This window comes from Narcine bancroftii, chromosome 3 (assembly GCF_036971445.1).
Source record: "Narcine bancroftii isolate sNarBan1 chromosome 3, sNarBan1.hap1, whole genome shotgun sequence".
In the NCBI taxonomy this organism is placed as follows: Eukaryota; Metazoa; Chordata; class Chondrichthyes; order Torpediniformes; family Narcinidae; genus Narcine; species Narcine bancroftii.
In genome coordinates this window covers 39,137,304-39,157,664 of record NC_091471.1, presented here as the reverse complement: position 1 = coordinate 39,157,664, position 20,361 = coordinate 39,137,304, and the positions used below count along the sequence as shown (strand labels likewise).

Sequence of the window (20,361 nt, the reverse complement as noted above, 5' to 3'; positions counted from 1 at the left end):
TTTTAAATACCTCCATCAAATCCTCTCTCAATCTTCTACACTCCAAAGAATAAAGGCCTAACTTATTTAACCTTTCCCAATAACTTAGACCCTGTAACCCTGGCAACATTCCAGTAAATCCCTGCACTCTCTCCAGTTTGTTGATATCTTTCCTATACTTTCATGACTAAAACTGCACAATACTCAAATTTGGCCTCACCAATGCCTTGTACAATAATACATCCCAGCTCTTATACTTAATGCTCTGATTTATAAATGCCAACATACCATAAGCTTTCTTCACCACCCTATCGATATGTGAATTCACTTTCAGGGACCTATGTACCATTATTTGTAGATCCCTCTGTTCTTCTCCACTCTTCAATGCCCTACCATTCACCATGTATGTCCTATTTTTGATTAGCCCTACCAAAATGCAACCCTTCACATTTATCTGCATTAAACTCCATCTGCCATCTTTCAGCCCACTCTTCCAACTGGTCTAAATCCCTCTGGAAGCTTTGAAACCCTTCTTCACTATCCACAGTTCCACTGGACCCAAAGTGCTCCCAACATACACCTCCGTCACCTCACCTATCTCGTTTCCTAATAGCAGATCCAACACTGCTCCTTCTCCAGTTAGTACCTTGAAATATTGATGTATAAAACTATCCTGCACACATTCAATAAACTCTCAACCATCCAGCCCATTTACAGTATGGGCGTCCCAGTCAATGCGTGGAAAGTTTAAAATCTTCCACAGTCAAAACCCAGTGCTTACTGCAAAGATCTGCTATTTCCTTACAAATTTGTTCCTCTCAGTTCCATCTCCACATTAGGTGGTCTATAATACATAACTGTTATCATTTCTTTCCTACTCCTCAATTCCACCCATCGTGTCTCTCTAGATGAGCTCTCTAAACTATTCTTCGAACAAACAATGTAACACCTCCCCCTCGTGTTCCCCCTATTCTATCATTCCTGAAGTATGTATATTGCCAATCACACCCCTCCTGCAGCCATGGTTCTCTAATGGCTACCACATCATAATTCCATGTATTGAAATAAATATATTAAAGAAAATCTTCTCTTGCTCTCCATTGATTACTAATGGTGCCTTCAATTTCATCCTTCTACCCTACATCTATTCTTTCACTGATTTCCCCTACCCATTCACATTGAGTTTAAACCCACTGGAGCCACACTAGCAAACTTACCTGCAAGAATATTTGCCCCTTTCCAGTTAAGATGTAAACCGTCCTGCTAGAACAGTTCCTGCCTTCTCTGGAGTGTGGCCCAGTTATCTACAAATCTGAAGCCACCCCTCCTGTACCATGTTTTCAGCCATGGCACTACCTTTCCATTTTTTGTGCATGGCACTGGCAGCATTCCTGCGATCCTGTCCTTTAACCTAGCTCCCTAAACATTCCGCATCCTTCCTCCCCACGTCATTGGGCCACAATGATATCTGGCTGTCCTTCCTCCTTTCCCACACCCACGTCTCAGTATATACCATTTATAATATCCTGTACCCTTGCACCAAGGAGGCAACATACCATACGAGATATCCGATCTCTTCTACAGAACCTTCTATCTATATCCCTAACTGTAGAATCGACTATCACAATCCTGTGCCTCCTCTTACTCCTTCCCTTCTTAGTCATAGGACCAGACTCTGGGTCAGAAACTGATCACTGCAACTCGTCTGGTATCTCGACCCTCTCAGCAGTAGTCAAAACAGCATACTTGATCTTCAGGGGGACTCCTACCAGGGAAACCTGCTCTGCCTCTCTTATTACCTAACCATAATCCAACTACCCTCTTCCTGTCTCTTAAGCATAACATTATCTATTACCCCCTCAGCCTCCTGAATGCTCCTAAGCCCATCCAGCTCCAGTTCCGCAACCTGTTCATTTAGGAGCTGAAGTTGGATGTCCTTTTGCATGTGAAGTCTCTGGGGTCGCTGCCAGTTTCTCTAATCTCCCACATCATACAAAAGGAGCATTGCCTTGCCTTCCATCTCCTCTCTTTCCCTAAATCAACTCTCTTACTAATTAACTAACTTTTCCTCCAGCCCCTCTTAACTTTAACTGTTTTTCTAACTCTCACTAACTACTTCGGTAACTCTCTAAATACTAACAGCTTGCTCTAACCCTTTTTTAAAAACTGTAACTTCTTCCACTAACTCTCTCTTATACTCTAACTCAACTCTCTCACAACTCCACTCTGTAACTAAACTTTTCTTCCTAACTCAACCAACCTCCTACCCCAAATATTTAAATCCCTCCCTCTTTTTAAATCTAACTCTTACTCTCTCATCACCTTCTCTTTTACCCTCTTGCTAACCTTCTTTCACTCCTTAAAACTTTACACTAACTTAAAAACCTCTTTTTAAAAAAAAACTCCCTAACTTCTTGCTGTGTATTCATTTATTTATTGGTCTGTTTATTTATTTATTACAATATACTTCCTCCCTACTTGTATTAGTAGGCAAGGATAGGAAGACATAGAAACATAGAAAATTGGTGTAGGAGTAGGCCAAGATCGTGTTCTATGGCGAGCTCTCCACTGAACACCGAGACAGAGGTGCACCAAAGAAGAAGTACAAGCACTGCTTAAAGAAATCTCTTGGTGCCTGCCACATTGATCACTGCCAGTGGGCTGATCTCGCCTCCAACCGTGCATCTTGGCGCCTCACAGTTCGGCGGGCAGCAACCTCCCTTGAAGAAGACCGCAGAGCCCACCTCACTGACAAAAGACAAAGGAGGAAAAACCCAACACCCAACCCCAACCAACCAATTTTCCCTTGCAACCGCACCTGCCTGTCCCGCATCGGACTTGTCAGTCACCAGTGAGCCTGCAGCAGACATGGACGTACCCCTCCATAACACTTCATCCGTGAAGCCAAGCCAAAGAAAAAGAAGGCCATTTGGCCCTTCAAGCCTACACCGCTATTCATTTTGATCATGGCTGATCATTCACTCAGAACCCTGTTCCAGCTCTCTCTCCATACCCCTTGATATCCCTAGTCACAAGTACTAAATCTAACTCTCTCTTAAATATAGCTATGCAACCGGCCTCAATCACTTCCTGTGGCAGAGAATTCCATAAATTCACCTCCCTCTGAGTGAAAAAATTCTTCCTCCTCTCAGTCCAAAAGGACTTTTCCTTTATCCTTAAACTGTGACCCCTGGTTCTAGACTTGCTCAACATTGGGAACAATCTTCCTGCATCTTGCCTGTCAATTCCCTTTTTTGAACATTTCTATTAAATCTCCTCTTAATCGTCTAAACTCCAAAGAGTACAAGCCCATTCATTCTAGCCTTTCTTCATATGCAAGTCCTTCCATCCCTGGTATCAATCTGGTAAACCTTTTCTGCACGCTCTCCATGGCAATGATGTCCTTCCTCAGATAAGGAGACCAAAACTGAACACAATACTCCAGGTGAGGTCTCACCAAGGCCCTGTACAACTGCATCAATACCTCTCTGCTCCTGAACTCGAATCCTCTTGATATGAACGCCAACATACCATTCGTCTTTTTTACTGCTTGCTGCACCTGCTTGCCCATTTTTAATGACTGATGCACAGCGACACCCAGGTCTGTTTGCATCTCCCCTTTTCCTAATTGGATACCATTAAGATAGTACTCAGCTCTTCCATTCTTTCCTCCATAACCACACACTTATCCACATTATATTGCATCTGCCATGCATTTGCCCACTCACCCAACCTATCCAAGTCACCCTGCACACTCTTAACAGCCTCTACACAGCACACAATCCCACTCAGCTTCATGTGGTCTGCAAACTTGGAAGTGCTGTTTTCTATTTCCTCATCTCTTTTTTTTTCTTTGGCTTGGCTTCCCGGACGAAGATTTATGGAGGGGGTAAAAGTCCACGTCAGCTGCAGGCTCGTTTGTGGCTGACAAGTCCGATGCGGGACAGGCAGACACGGTTGCAGCGGTTGCAGGGGAAAATTGGTTGGTTGGGGTTGGGTGTTGGGTTTTTCCTCCTTTGCCTTTTGTCAGTGAGGTGGGCTCTGCGGTCTTCTTCAAAGGAGGTTGCTGCCCGCCAAACTGTGAGGCGCCAAGATGCACGGTTGGAGGCGAGATCAGCCCACTGGCGGTGGTCAATGGGGCAGGCACCAAGAGCCTTCTTTAGGCAGTCCTTGAACCTCTTCTTTGGTGCACCTCTGTCTCGGTGGCCAGTGGAGAGCTCGCCATAGAACACGATCTTGGGAAGGCGATGGTCCTCCATTCTGGAGACGTGACCTACCCAGCGCAGTTGGATCTTCAGCAGCGTGGATTCGATGCTGTCGACCTCTGCCATCTCGAGTACTTCGATGTTGCTGATGAAGTCGCTCCAATGAATGTTGAGGATGGAGCAGAGACAACGCTGGTTGAAGCGTTCTAGGAGCCGTAGGTGATGCCGGTAGAGGACCCATGATTCGGAGCTGAACAGGAATGTGGGTATGACAACGGCTCTGTATACGTTAATCTTTGTGAGGTTTTTCAGTTGGTTGTTTTTCCAGACTCTTTTGTGTAGTCTTCCAAATGCGCTATTTGCCTTGGCGAGTCTGTTGTCTATCTCATTGTCGATCCTTGCGTCCGATGAAATGTGCAGCTGAGATAGGTAAACTGGTTGACCGTTTTGAGTTTTGTGTGCCCGATGGAGATGTGGGGGGGCTGGTAGTCATGGTGGGGAGCTGGCTGATGGAGGACCTCAGTTTTCTTCAGGTTGATTTCCAGGCCAAATATTTTGGCAGTTTCCGCAAAACAGGATGTCAAGCGCTGAAGAGCTGGCTCTAAATGGGCAACTAAAGCGGCATCGTCTGCAAAGAGTAGTTCATGGACAAGTTGCTCTTGTGTCTTGGTGTGAGCTTGCAGGTGCCTCAGATTGAAGAGACTGCCATCCGTGTGGTACCGGATGTAAACAGCGTCTTCATTGTTGAGGTCTTTCATGGCTTGTTTCAGCATCATGCTGAAGAAGATTGAAAAGAGGGTTGGTGCAAGAACGCAGCCTTGCTTCACGCCATTGTTAATGGAGAAGGGTTCAGAGAGCTCATTGCTGTATCTGACCCGACCTTGTTGGTTTTCGTGCAGTTGGCAAAGCAGAAGCTATGGATAGAATCCCCCCCAGAGGTCTGGAAGGCTGGCGGCAAAACTGCATGCCAAACTTCATGAGTTTTTCAAGCTCTGCTGGGACCAAGGAAAGCTGCCTCAGGACCTTCGTGATGCCATCATCATCACCCTGTACAAAAACAAAGGCAAGAAATCAGACTGCTCAAACTACAGGGGAACCACGCTGCTCTCCATTGCAGGCAAAATCTTCGCTAGGATTCTCCTAAATAGAATAATACCTAGTGTCGCCGAGAATATTCTCCCAGAATCACAGTGCGGCTTTCGCGCAAACAGAGGAACTACTGACATGGTCTTTGCCCTCAGACAGCTCCAAGAAAAGTGCAGAGAACAAAACAAAGGACTCTACATCACCTTTGTTGACCTCACCAAAGCCTTCGACACCTTGAGTAGGAAAGGGCTTTGGCAAATACTAGAGCGCCTCGGATGCCCCCCAAAGTTCCTCAACATTTCCTCATCTAAATCATTAATATATATTGTAAATAACTGGGGACCTAGCATTGAGCTTTGTGGTACCCCACTAGTAACTGACTGCCATTCCGAAAAGTGCCCGTTTATTCCTACTCTGTTTCCTATCTGTCAACCAATTCTCTATCCACCTCAATTCCATATCCCCTATACCGTGTGCCTTAAGTTTGTATAGTAATCTCCTGTGTGGGACCTCATCAAAAGCCTTCTTTTCAAGGCTTGTACAATGCATCCCAGCTCTTATACTTAATGCTTTGATTTATGCTCTGATTTGAAGCCTTCAAAGATGCTTTGAGAGAGTTGCCCCAGCAGTGAGTGGCATCGGCTCGCTCTTCACCTTGGGCGACACCATTTTATTAAAGCTACTGCGGGCAGGGCAAGGCCAGGGCGCTCCGCTGGCTTCGGAAAACATTTAGTTTTACAATTTTAAACTTCTATTGATACTGGGGAGTTTACTGTATTTGTTACCTTGCTGGTTATCACCACATTCATTTACATCCCACTTCCAATATTCACTTTTCTATTTATGATTATTACAGGGGGAGAAAGAACAAACATAAAAAAGTGAGAGCATGTGAAGTCAAAGCTCAGAAGTTGCTATCTGTAGAGTTTTAGCACAGATAAATATCAGTGCTCCACAGACCATGGAAGGAAATATTAACCAGCTGTCACTAATAAAGGAACCAAATACTTTTCTGCTGTGTTAATAGCCTCTTTTTTTAGTCTAAAAAATTAAGTCTGTGTTTCTTTAAACAAAGTTTAGCAAAGTAAAATTTCCCTTGATCTCTTCAACTTGAGTGTATTTCATTTTATCTTTAAAATTCCACACGAGTGGCATTCATTCTCTGAGAAAATTTAAGGTTCCATACGTTTATCACATGGTCAAAATATTGAAAGGACTAAAACATTATTGCTGAACTAGAAACAAAATTCCTGTTTAAACAATTTCCAATCTCTCCTTATGATTTTAAAACTTTTACTATTAACTGACTCCCAGCGAGGAGCCCAGATGCACTAATCTGTGTGCAGCTTGGGAGAATTTTCTTCCTCACCCTGAAGTACTAGCACAACTTCTGACCCTGTCCAAGAGAACATTTGAAGATGTAAACCACTGCCAGAAGGTTGGAAATAGCAAGTTGAGTGCTCGCTTCGGCAGCACATATACTAAAATTGGAATGATACAGAGAAGATTAGCATGGACCCTGCACAAGGATGACCCACAAATTGGTGAAGCGTTCCATATTTTTTAAAAAAAAGGAAATAGCAAGTTGAGCAGTATCCGTAGAGAAAGAAATTGCTAGAAAAGGTTGTTTTAACTTGCTGAGACCGGACAGGTTGATGAGAACAACAGGAATGTCTATTATGTTGTGGATTTTGAGGGAGACTAAATGTAAGTGATGTGGTGAAGCTCGTTACTCAATGCATGAAATAAAAATGTATCAAGAACACAAGAAAAGAGGAGATGGTATCATCCACCAGGCTCCTCAAGCCTTCCCTTCGTGACTGATCAATCCGTCTCAACCCTTTTCTATGCTCGACTGACTTAGCTCTCACTCCCTATGAGAACATGTAGGGAAAGGTAACAATATTGGAGCTGATGTTAATAAAAATAAAAGACCAAAAATGTGCTGCTGTCAGGCAGCATCTGTATCGAGTGGTAAAAGATAATATCACAATTTTATGATATTTTCATTGTGTGGCCAGCTTTGAATCTGGAAAGAGACCAAAATTAGAAATCTGATCTTTTGCGTGGTTAAAATGTGTATTTTTATGCACTCGTAATTTGTTTAAGCTGAATAGAATTTCACCTGCATCACAAATATGTAATCTATAGTTATGATGTGGTTCCGAGGTACAGCAGTAATGTAGAACTGATGTTGAAAGAAGCTACAGGTAGTTAACTAACTTGAAAAAGCTCGAGTCCATGACAAAGTGGAGGAGTCCATTGATAGTTTCAATTATAACTAATGTTCAAAGCTCTTTTATGATGTTCTAATTTGTGGGTATTTTTGCAGGTTGTAATTATAGCTAACTTTTTAATTTCCCTGTTTCAGAATTGTTGCAGGAAGCTCAGCAGTTTTTTTTTTCCTGCTAATTTTAAAAACCCCTTCAGGGTTCTATACAATGACAGTTTCCAGATTCTTTTCAGGCATTTTTTTTTTGGAACTGTCTAAAATCTGTACAACAGATGTAATGATTCTCTCTCCATCCTCCTTCCCACCAATACCTTGCCCTGACATTTGTTTGTTTTATTTTTCACTATTCACAAAGCATGCCAATGTTAATTTTATTCATACCTTGCCAGTTTGTTTCAAGTTTGATTTTTAGTTTATTATTTCTTCCCTGCTCTAGGCTAAATCTGTTGTAAAACTAGAAATGTAAGGATATGATGGAATTGTAGATGAACCATGAAAAACAAATAACTATCCCACTGTTGCCCTAATATTGGGCGCATATGAATGCTTTATTGTGTTGATATAATTTTTTTCTTTTTATACAAAAGTCATGTTATCCTATTTTGGTATAATGCCACAACATTCCCCACACACTTGCCTCAAATTATAAACAGATTTATTGTAAGATTAGATGTTTCTCATTTCCTCATTCAATGAGTTATTTGGATTAATAAAATACTTTCAAGTAAATTTGATTTGGTTTGTACAGTACATATCACAATACAATAGAAGACCTCAGGATTCACTTTATCCTTCAGGGAACACAGCATAAGAAAGCGATCAATGTTTCTGTGTTTGACTCCTGCTGAATAAAAGTTTTTCACTGTGAGGCAGAGTGTTGATCAACCAGCTACAACAGAACTGTGATGCAGAACTCTAATTAGATCACTAAGGACACTGATTCAACTGGGAATTTAAGTTAAAAATAAAAATCTAGAGGAACACAGTAGGTCAAGCAACATTGATGAGGGAAAATGAATTGTCAATGTTTAGGGTCAAAACCTATCTTCAGGGCCCTTTCCTCCACAACCCAACCTACTGAGTTCATCCAACAGATTGTTTCTTCTCCCAGCATCTACATTCTTGTCTCTCAAAATATTATGTTATTTAATTGCTGCCATTTCTAGTAATATCGATATTTAAAAATGTAAATGTTGATTTGGAAAATGGGAAGGTGGAAGAGGACATGACTCTCCCATTTGGGTGGCTACTAACAGGCCATTTCAGTCCATAAGTCCATACCATCCAATTTACACCCCATTAACCTACACTCCCAGTACAGGGGAGGAAACCAGAGTTCCCGTGGAAAACCCATGCAGACACGGGGGGTGGGGAATGTACAAACTCCTTACAGCGTGGGATTCAAATCCCAGTCTGGTCTCAGTCGCTGGTGCTAACCGCTGCGCCAACCTTGCTGCCCTTTGGTGGCTTACAAGTCACAATGTTGACAGGTGAAGAAAAATAAAAACGTCTCATTTTAATTTCTCCTAAGTGGCCTTTGTCAATTGATCACATGACACTATGTGAAGGCAGACAACGTAAAAGACCCATGTCACCCTGGCCCTGCCCTCTTCTGTCTGCTACCTGCTAGTTGCAGGCAGAAGGTAGAGAAGCTGAAAGTCTATCTCCTCCATGTTCAAAAACAGTTTATTTCCAACAGCTATCAAGTTCTTGAATCTTCCCAGATTACCTGAACCATAACATTATTTTAAGACTCTTGATTCAGCTCTTGTTTGCACTAATTTATTTCCAACTGTGAATATTAATTTATTTTCCCTTCCTCAATTTTTTTTGTGTTGTGTGTTTTGTGTATGCGGGGACAGTGCAGCAAGACTCTCATTGCATCTGTACATTATATTTGTTGATGAGCTTCGTTTCTTCTTTAGTCTGACAGTTCATCTATGAAGGGAGATGGGAGCTGCAACAACAAAGAGGCAAATGACATCAAGACACAAGGATCAGAAGTTACTTCAGACAAAAAGACTGATTAAGACCTTCAAGAAATGGCCTTGTTTATTTGTTGATAGCAATATTTAAAAGAATAAGTAGTTCTATTAATCAGTAGGTTTTCCAATAATGTTTTATCAATTGTATTGTATCTCATAACATGCAGTTTAATAGTTTCCTTTCTGTAATGCTCCAGTTTTGGGGTGCTGGTTGATCTCTACCATCCAATAGAGATATTGTTTCATTGATGATGCTTGTCCTTGGTTGAGAACTGATTCTACAATTGTACTGTAATTAGTAAAGATAAATGGTTCCTGATTAAATTTGAAGAAAAAATACATTCCCTTGTAGTTTTGGATCAAACCAAGAATGTGGTTCAGTAAGTGTGTATCTCATTCTTGAATATAACTGGTTATAATGCAGGTGAATCTGAATATTAAACAGCTTCATTAAGTTGTCTTTAATCTGTGTTTATCTTTTCTCAATTTGTCAATTGGTACCAGCTATGCAATTGATTAAAAGTACAGAGTAAAAACTCAAGATAAAGAGACATAACCAATGTTTCTGCTTTGACCCATTCATCAAAGTAGGTGTCAAAAGAAAATGGGGAGACTTACCAATTACTCTAGTGGGAAGGGTTAATTGCGTCAAAATGAAAGTGATGCCAAGACTACAGTATCTTTTTGAATCACTGCCCATTCAATTACCTAAAAAATTTCTTTAAATTATTAAACAATCATATTAGACAGTTCCTATGAAATAATAAGGTTCCAAGAATCACACTGGAAAAACTGACATGGGTCTACGGGCTGGGAGGACTTAGACTTCCAGATTTTAAAAAAATATTACCTAGCAGCACAGCCTAGATTTCTCACAGCTGTCTTTGTGGAAGACTGAACCCCTCCCCCCCCTTTCTTGGATTCAGATGGGGATGCACTCAATGGAGGAGGGGGAAACAATGGATTTTATCTATAAATGTGTCAAATCTCTAGAAAAATGACATATAATCCCATTCTAATGCATATGATCAGAACATGGCGAGAAATTAATGAATGTATAGGAAACAAATGTAGGGATATCAATAAAAGCATGAGTATGTAAAAATGTGTTATTGCCTATGAACAGGCAATAGAATATTAAAGTCATGGTATGACAAAGGCATAAGATATATTAAAGACTGCTACACAGAAGAAACTCATGTCTTTCAAACAACTAAAAAAACAAATACAGAGTAGCCAATGGGACCTTCTTTTGTTTTCTCTCGCTTAGATCATTCTGAAGAGAAAGATGGGGACCAATGTTGACCCCACCTGACATTAGTGAAACAGAACGAACATTCTGGATGGGGAATGCACCCAAATTTATAATAAAAATGTACTCTGCTCTCCAGAGCAATAGTGCAAAACCAGGGTTAAAGAGGTCAAGAGAGAGATGGGAGTCGGACTTTGGTGTGGTGATTTCAGAAAGAAGCTGGTCAGTTTGGTGTAAGGACAGTATGACAACAATAATAAATGCAAGATATAGATTGGTTCAGTATAATTTTTTTCACCAATTATATCTTACCCCACAAAAGTCACATAGATCAAAAGCCATAATTTCAGAGATGTGTTTCAAATATGGGACTGAAACAGGAATTTTTCTTCATGTGTTACGAGTCCAGAGGATCCCAAAACCCAGCAGCAATAGATATGCATTATGACAAAGGGTTACTTAAACAAAAGTTGCTTTTAATTATCTTTGAACATGAAAAATAGATTCAAACTTTAACTTATCTCTATTGACTCACTAAACCCCCTTCTAATTCTAAGCGCACTTGTGTGTAATGTGTGTGTGTAAGTTCAGCAAAGTTCTTTGGTTCACAGTCCAACCTCACTGGTTGCAGCAATTCTTGTACTGTGCACTGAAGTTAACATTAATAAAGTTCATTAGGCTTTAGTGCTTAACAGGTAATTGGTTACCACTCAGAAAGGTTCTTGTTGGTTTTCAGCGAGAGTTTTTCTTGTTTCAGGTCACCACAGAGTTCCTTTCTGTTTCTCCTATTCCCAAGGGAAACACCAGACAGCCAGTCCTCTCCTTTGACCAGGCCGTCTTCCAAAGCTTGCCAGCTTGTCCCTCTGTAACCGATATCTGTGTCTCTCCTCTCTCTCTCTCACTCGCTCCTCTGAGAGCAAAGCTTGTGAAGCCCCGGTCTCTTCCTGCAAAGATCACATGACCTTCCAGACAGTAAGTTCTGTTTCCAGGTAAATCTGCTACTGCCTGTTGCTACATTTGTTGCCTTTTTGCAAACAACAGTCCATCATGAGTCGGAACACTTGCAAAAGCTCCTGCAAAAATTCTGTGTTTTAAAGTGTCTGTGTGTGACCTGCTCTAAGAAACCTTTCCCAATTTATCTTCCAAACACCTCTATATACTCTGTCACAAATACTACATGGTTATGTGTGAAAATGAGGCCATTTAGGCAAGACACCACAAAAAAATTAACCAGGATAACAGGAGTGGCCTTCACAGGTGACCCGGAGCTTTATCTACGAGGTAATCTTATGGAATAAGCAACAAATTGAATAAATATCAAACCTCATTTATAAAAATAGCACTGGCAGTATCAAAAAAAATGTATTGCCATCACTTGGAAGTCTGATTCCCCTCTTCTCATAGTATAATGGACTGTGGAAATGATCAGTTGTGTAGCGGCAGCCAGAGACCGGGGTTTCACAAGCGAATTGTCCCCATAATGGCAGCCGACCACGCGTCCCGGGGGTCTGAGCTAAGATGGCGCTGGATTCCCTCCACCTCAGGGTTGAAGCCTGCGAACTGAGCAACGGAAGTGACATAAAAGTTGGCTGGGAAGGGAATAAAACTCTCTTCCTGCTCATCTTAACCTGAGTCAGGCGTTTTCCTCTGTAGCTCCTCAAGCTGTATAGGAAAACAATTATATAATTTAAACAATAAATATGATAGTTCTGTAAAGGTCTGGCAGCTGTACCTGGACCTAAATACAGTAACAGAAAGGAATATAAATGTTACAATTATACATATCCAAACGCGATTTCCCCAATTCTATATATTTAAAAGGTATGTAAGCTCTGACAGTGTGCACATCTGTATGTATAGAAAGGGGGAGGGAGGGACTGCTTTGTTTTTATTGGTTGTTTGTAAGAAAAAGTTTAATATATTGTGATATTGAAGATTTTATTATGTATATTTTGGGAAAAAAATATTAAAAAAAGAGGACCTGATTGTAGATTTTAGGAAGAGAAAAAAGGTGAGACTGAAAACATGGCTGAGTGATGTAACAACAACCTCACACTCAATATCACCAAATCCAAGGAGCTGATTGTAGACTTTAGGTAGAGAAAGTGAAAGGTCAAGAATCATTGGGGGAGTCAGAGGTGGAGAGGGTGAGAAAATATAAATTCCTGGGAGTCACTATATTGGAGCACCTTTCTGGGATCCAATATACTAATGGCATGATGAAGAAAGCACATCACGTCTCTACCTCCTCAGAAGTTTTGTATGACATTAGAAACCTTGGCGAACATTTACCTGTGTGGTGGAAAGTGTGGTGACTGGCTGCATCGCAGCCTGGTATGGGGACACCAATACCTCTGAGCATCAAGCCCTCCAAAAGGTAGTGGACACAGTCCACACATCACAAGCAAAACTCCCCATCATCAATAAAATCAATTTGTAATGCTGCTGTTGGAGGGCAACAGAAATCATCAAGGATCCACACCACCCAGGACATGCTCTGTTCTTACTGCTGCCACCAGGAAAGAGGTACAAGTGCCACAAGAATCGTATCACCAGGCTCAGGAATAGTTGCTACCATCAGACTCCTAAACAACAGACCTAACCAGATACCCTTTTTACACTGATACTTCAAGTCGGGTATAATCCACCTTTAATATGCATCGCTTACCTGTATAAACATGAAAAAGGCGGATTGGGAGATCATCTTAGACCCGTCTTTTATCTGCCAAGTGAGGTAGTATCAGAGGTGATGCAGGGTGAGTGTAAAAAGGCGAACCGTGTTGCCAGTTCCAAATGGGAAAAGAATATGACATGACGGTGCCTCATATGTGCAACGTAAATGCAGGCATTTTAAATTTAACTAACAGCTACAAAGTCGCCAATGGTTAGGTATTGTTACAAGATCAAACCAGCAACCACAAAGAAGGCATATCATACAGGGGTAAAGATGAACAATTACTTTATTTTAAAAATTCACCTTCAACTTTAATTCAAAATCCCCCCTTTTATAACAATGCCCACTGGTTACTATGCAAATTTCTATAACATTGTAAAACTAATAAATTCCCCAGCCTAAATATAACATATGTAATTAAAGTCTAAGTTATATTTCCAACCAGCCCACAGAAAAAACTTAGACACAAAACACACAAGACTCACAAAACTTCAATCACAACCGAAGCAAAGATCATAAACAAAATTCAGTTTGTTTGGTAAACTGAGAGCAGAAAATTTGAAGTTGTCTTGTGTTGCTTGCAGAGAGAAGAACAACTGGCTTGATCTGGATCCTGGCTGCCTTCGGAATGTTCATCATTTTTGAAATCCCAACATTCTAAACTGTCCTCCAGACCATGACTCATGCTCTGGACCTTCTTCCTCTCCACAGCACCCCCAGTGGTGGTTTGTAGTCCAAGTCCAGAAGTTTTTAGACCATTTTCTGCACATACTCAGTCCGTCTCCCACTCTCTCAGCAGTCCACCTTCACCTTGGCCCTCTAAGGCAAACTATCACTTTTTAACATAAAACCACACAACACATAGGCCAATACACAACACAGAACTCTGTAACATTATATTCTGATCTCAACATGCCCAGAAATTGGGGAGATAATGAGGTCTGGGAGCTCCTTACCCTCTGAACACAGCACAAAATTAAGCAACAGTTAACGGGAACAGTGAAAGATGGCCCGATATTCAAAAAGCTGGCTACCCAACTTAAGGACCACAACTTTCCTTGGGCAAAGCGCAGATAATAACCAAATTGAAGAGCCTGCAGAAAAAAATTCATTGGGTCATGGACCATAATGGCAGGAGTGGCAGAGGGCATCTGGTCTGGCCATATTTTGACCTGTGCCATTCCACCCGATGGACAAGCCACTCTGCCAACCCAGTTGCTCTATTGAGCAACATGGAGGATCCAGCTTCCACTGAGACCATTCCTGCTGCATCTCCCTCCAGCAGCAGAGCTGATGCCAGAGACATTAGCTGCTTGGAGACAGATGCAATCAAGCTGCGCCTCACAATCAACCAGGTAAAAATGATCTTTTGTTCGTGATTACCAGCTCTTTCATGTGTTTTTGTGAGTGTTTGCATCTCACTAATGTTTGTGTTTTTTTGTTTTCTAGGATGTCAGCCACATCCGAAAAAAACAGAAATTAATGAAAGCGTAGGTGGTTACAATGGAAACAAAGGATCTGTTACTGTCAATGGGCCATGATGATGCGGAGAGGGATTGGCTTTGTTTGGAAAGACAGAGGGACCCTGAGAAGCGGATGAGGAGAGATGTGCAGGAGGCGGAGATGGAAACACGGGACGCTGATAGACAGGAGTGCACAGATCAGATGAATGGGTTTGGCACCATGCTCCAAGACATTCAGCATGAGGAGAAGAATCAGGCCTCACTTCTGCGGGATTTGATTGGACTCATGATTGCTCCTGTACCACAGTGCCCTGCTCCCTCTCCACAGTACCAATCTCCTGCAGGCTAGTACCGTGCTCCTGCACCCCAGAGACAGTATTATTCTTTGCCACCATATGACAATAATAGTCTTGTCGAGACAGATGAAGCATATGAGTCATTTAATCCACCTTCTTCCTCCTCCTGGAAGTGATTTAACAGTTGTCCACACTGTGTTGTTCTGTACTACTTTTGAACACGGTAGCAGGTGTCATCTTAAAGGGTCATTTGCAGTTGTATTTGCACTCTATTGTTCTGTTATTTATCTCAAATCGGGTCCAGGAATTCTAAAAGGGGAAGGCGAACATGTGGGTACCAATGACATAGATAAAAAGGAGGAAGTACTGAAAAAGGATTACAGAGAGCTAGGACAGAAACTAAGAAATAGGACAGCCACGGTGGTGATCTCTGGTTTGCTACCTGTGCCAAGTGCAACTGAGGACAAAAATGGAAGGTTAAGAAAAATGAATGTGTGGCTGAGGGGCTGGTGTAAAGGACAGGGCTTTGGCTTCTTGGATCATTGGGATCTCTTTTGGGGAAGGCATGACCTCTGCAAGAAGGATGGGTTACACCTAAACCCAAAAGAGGTCAATATATTGGCATCTAGGTTTGGTACAGCCGTCGGGTGCAGTTTAAATTAATTTGGCAGGGGGGTGGGAACCTGTATGATAGGGCAAAGGACAGAAAAGATAAAACAGGAAAAGTTAGGTTAGGCAGCGAAAGTAAAAAATCAGAAAGAGCAAGGAGGGTGAAAAAAGCAAATCTAAAGGCTTTATATCTTAATGCAAGAAGCATTTGGAACAAGGTAGATGAATTAGCTGTGGAAATTGAGATAAACAAATATGATTTGATTGGGATTACAGAAACATGGCTGCAGGGTGGGCAAGCCTGGGAACTTAACATCCCGGGGTATATGATATTTAGGAGGGATCGGCAAGAAAGAAAAGGGGGTGGGGTAGTATTGATGGTGAGAGAAGGGACCGACACGATTGACAGGAAGGATATTAACTCAGAAGATGCGGAATCTATATGGGTAGAACTGAGGAATAGCAAGGGGTGGAAAACGTTAGTGGGGGTGGTATATAGGCCTCCAAATAGTAGTGTAGAGGTGAGGGAAGGCATTAAAAGAGAAATTAGAAAAGCGTGCAATAAGGGAACAGCTGTCATCATGGGAGACTTTAATTTGCATATAGATTGGACTAGTCAAATTGGTAAAAATACAGAGGAGGAGGAATTCCTTGAATGTTTACGGGACAGATATCTAGAACAATATGTTGAGGAACCAACTCGGGGGCAGGCCATTTTAGATTGGGTATTATGCAATGATAAGGGGATAATCAGCAATCTTGTTGTACGAGGCCCTTTGGGTAGGAGCGATCACAATTTGATCGAATTCTCACTCGACATGGAGAGTGATGAAATTAAAACCGAGACTAAGGTCCTGAATTTAAATAAAGGGAATTATGATGGTATGAGACGGGAGTTGAGTAAGATTGATTGGGTGGTGTTTATGGGGGAGTTGACTGTAGATAGACAATGGAAAGCATTCATAGATCTAATGGAGAAATTGCAAAAATTGTTTATACCGGTTTGGCATAAAAATAAACCGTGGATAACAAGGGAAATTAGAGACAGCATTGGGTCCAAAGAGAGAGCATATCAATTGGCCAAAAAAAGTACCACAACCGAAGACTGGGAACAGTTCAAGATGCAGCAAAGGAGGAGAAAGGGATTAATCAAGAGGGCAAAAATAAATTACGAAAGTAAGCTTGCGGCAAACATAAAAACCGTCTGCAAAAGCTTTTATAAATATGTCAAGAGGAAAAGATTGGTGAAATCCAGAGTAGGTCCTTTGCAGTCGGAATCAGGGGAATATATAATGGGGAATAAGGAAATGGCAGACCAATTAAATTCTTACTTTAGTTCTGTTTTTACAAGAGAGGATACAAATAACCTCCCAAGGATGTTGGGAAACATAGAGACTAATGCAAGGGAGGAACTGAAAGAAATCAGTATCTCTAAGGACATGGTCTTGGGGAAATTGATGGGATTAAAGGCAGATAAATCCCAAGGGCCTGATAATCTACATCCTAGGGTACTCAAGGAAGTGGCCATTCAGATAGCAGATGCTTTAAGAATTATTTTCCAGAAATCGATAGACTCAGAATCCTGCCTTTTGAGTAACATGGGGTTTAATCTCCATCTATACATTCTTGGAGGGATGTCCTCTAACTTTACTGTCAATATTAAGGGTGAATGGTCCGATAGTATTCTAGCTTTATATTCTGTTTTTTTTAATCTATCTTTCATACGAGCTGATAACAAAAATAGGTCTATTCTTGAGTATGTTTTATGTCTAGCCGAGTAATATGAATATTCCTTTTCCTTTGGGTGTTGTTACCTCCATATATCCAAAAGTTGCATTTCTTCCATCGATTTAATTATAAATTTGGTTACTTTGTTCTTTCTGTTAATTTTTTTTCCCAGTTTTGTCCATATTTGAATCCACATTCAGGTTGAAATCCCCTCCTATTAATATGTTCCCTTGCGTATCTGCTATCTTCAAAAAGATATCTTGCATAAACTTTTGATCTTCTTCGTTAGGTGAATATACATTGAGTAGATTCCAAAACTCCAAATATATCTGACATTTTATCATTACATATCTCCCTGTTGGATCTATTATTTCCTCTTCTATTTTAAATGGCACATTTTTACTAATTAATATAGCTACTCCTCTTGCTTTTGAATTATACGATGCTGCTGTTACGTGTCCTACCCAATCTCTCTTTAATTTCTTATGCTCCAATTCAGTTAAATGTGTTTCTTGCACAAATGCTATATCAATTTTTTCTTTTTTCAGTAAATTTAGCAGTTTCTTCCTTTTAATTTGGTTATGTATTCCATTAATATTTAAAGTCATATAGTTCAACGTAGCCATTTTATACTTTGTTTATCTTCCCTTTCCGTTTCTCCATCATTACCTTTCCTTCTTATCCATTTCTGTTTTCTTGTTTTGAATCCTTTATAAGACAACATTCCTAAAACATCAAACATTTTCCTTATTCTCCTATTTAAAACTCCTTTAGCCCCAATCCCCCCTTCCCCTCCTGAGTTGTCCTTTATCCCTTGTCGGACAACCACATCTCCCCTCTCCATTTGGATTTGCGAATTCACTCGCAAGCGTCAGCTGATTTTGCAGTGACCGTAACACCCCCCCACCCAGCCCCCCCCGAAAAAATTTCACTTTTCATATGTGACAAAGGTCACTCTTTTAATTCCCTCCTTATTCCCTCTATTCCTTTTCCTTCCCTTATTAATTCTTGTCTATACTATCTATATTTTCCTCTAAATACGGATACATTCATGTATGCACATTATACATATACACACATATACCTCTTTACCCACATACATATAAATCGTGGTCATTTTTACTCTTATTACATGTCTTCATCTCTCTGTTTGTTTTGTAGTTGTTCTGCAAATTTCCTTGCTTCCTCTGGATCCGAGAATAGTTTTTTTCCATAAGATCTTTTTTGATGTTTTGAACTCCTTCCTCTTCTTCAGGAGTTCAAAACTTAGGTCTTTTTAGTTCGCAGTCTTTTGTACTCTCGTTACACGTCTTCATCTCTCAGTCTATTTTGTAATTGTTCTGCAAATTTTCGTGCTTCCTCTGGATCAGAGAATAGTCTGTTTTGTTGTCCTGGAATAAATATTTTCAAAACCGCTGGATGCTTTAGTATAAATTTATACCCTTTCTTCCATAAAATCGCCTTTGCTGTATTGAACTCCTTTCTCTTCTTCAGGAGTTCAAAACTTATATCTGGATAAATGAAGATTTTTTGCCCTTTGTACTCCAGTGGCTTATTGTCCTCTCTTACTTTTTCCATTGTTTTCTCCAGTACCTTTTCTCTTGTAGTATATCTTAGGAATTTTACTAAAACAGATCTTGGCTTTTGTTGTGATTGTGGTTTAAAGGCCAATGCTCTATGTGCCCTTTCTATTTCCATTTCTTGCTGTAGTTCTGGACATCCTAGGATCCTAGGGATCCAATCTTTTATAAACTCTCTCATATTCTTGCCTTCTTCATCTTCCTTAAGGTTGGGGGAAAAGTATTGATGTGGATTGAGAACTGGCTGGCAGGTAGAAGACAGAGAGTTGGGATAAATGGCTCATTTTCTGAGTGGCAGGCGGTGACCAGTGGGGTACCACAGGGATCTGTACTGGGACCCCAGCTGTTCACAATTTACATTAATGATCTGGATGAGGGGATTGGATGTAATATCTCCAAATTTGCAGATGACACTAAGCTAGGAGGGGTTGTGTGCACAGAAGAGGGGGTCAGGAAGCTCCAGTGTGATTTGGATAAATTGAGGGACTGGGCAGATACATGGCAAATGCACTACAATGTGGATAAATGTGAGGTTATCCACTTTGGTAATACAAACCGGAGGGCAGATTACTATTTGAATGGCAATAGATTAAGAGATGGGGAAGTGCAGAGAGACCTAGGGGTACTTGTACATCAGTCTCTGAAGGTGAGCATGCAGGTACAGCGGGCGGTTAAAAAGGAAAATGGTATGTTGGCCTTCATATCAAGAGGGTTTGAGTATAGGAACAAGGATACCTTACTGCAGCTGTACAGGGCCTTGGTGAGACCGCACCTGGAGTATTGTGTGCAGTTTTGGCCACCTTATCTAAGGAAGGATGTTCTTGCAATTGAAGGAGTGCAGAGATGATTCACCAGGCTGATACCTGGAATGACAGGAATGACTTATGAGGAAAGATTGCGCAAATTAGGATTGTACTCGCTGGAGTTTAGAAGATTGAGAGGGGATCTCATAGAGACATATAAAATTCTGGCAGGACTGGACAGAATGGATGCAGATGGGATGTTTCCAATGATGGGAAAATCCAGAACCCGGGGCCATGGTTTGAGGATAATAGGCAAACCATTTAGGACCGAGATGAGGAGGAATTTCTTGACCCAGAGGGTGGTGAATCTGGAATTCATTGCCACAGAGGGCAGTAGAGGCAGGTTCATTAAATATATTTAAGAGGGAATTAGATATATTTCTTCAGTATAAGGGTATTAAAGGTTACGGAGAGAAGGTGGGGACGGGGTACTGAACTTTAAGATCAGCCATGATCTCATTGAATGGC

The 20,361-nt window shown here is 41.0% G+C and overlaps 1 protein-coding gene and 1 non-coding gene across 7 annotated transcripts in view; both read left to right on the top strand.

Annotated features, from left to right (window-relative positions):
- The window catches only part of LOC138757100 (UPF0729 protein C18orf32 homolog), a 30,745-nt gene extending 20,792 nt beyond the window's left edge, over window positions 1-9,953 (top strand). For 4 of the 6 annotated variants that reach the window (XM_069923874.1, XM_069923871.1, XM_069923873.1 and 1 more), the window contains one exon: window positions 9,429-9,953. In XM_069923874.1, the coding sequence (XP_069779975.1) occupies window positions 9,429-9,533 (105 nt within the window). In that variant the 3' untranslated portion in view covers window positions 9,534-9,953. Of the gene's footprint in view, window positions 1-6,126; window positions 6,283-9,428 lie in introns of those variants that run through there. The other 2 variants (XM_069923876.1, XM_069923875.1) reach the window with 1 other exon arrangement.
- LOC138759674 (U6 spliceosomal RNA) lies at window positions 6,728-6,834 on the top strand. Its single transcript, XR_011355017.1, has one exon. It is a non-coding gene; the product is annotated as a U6 spliceosomal RNA (small nuclear RNA).
- Window positions 9,954-20,361: the final 10,408 nt, after the last annotated feature.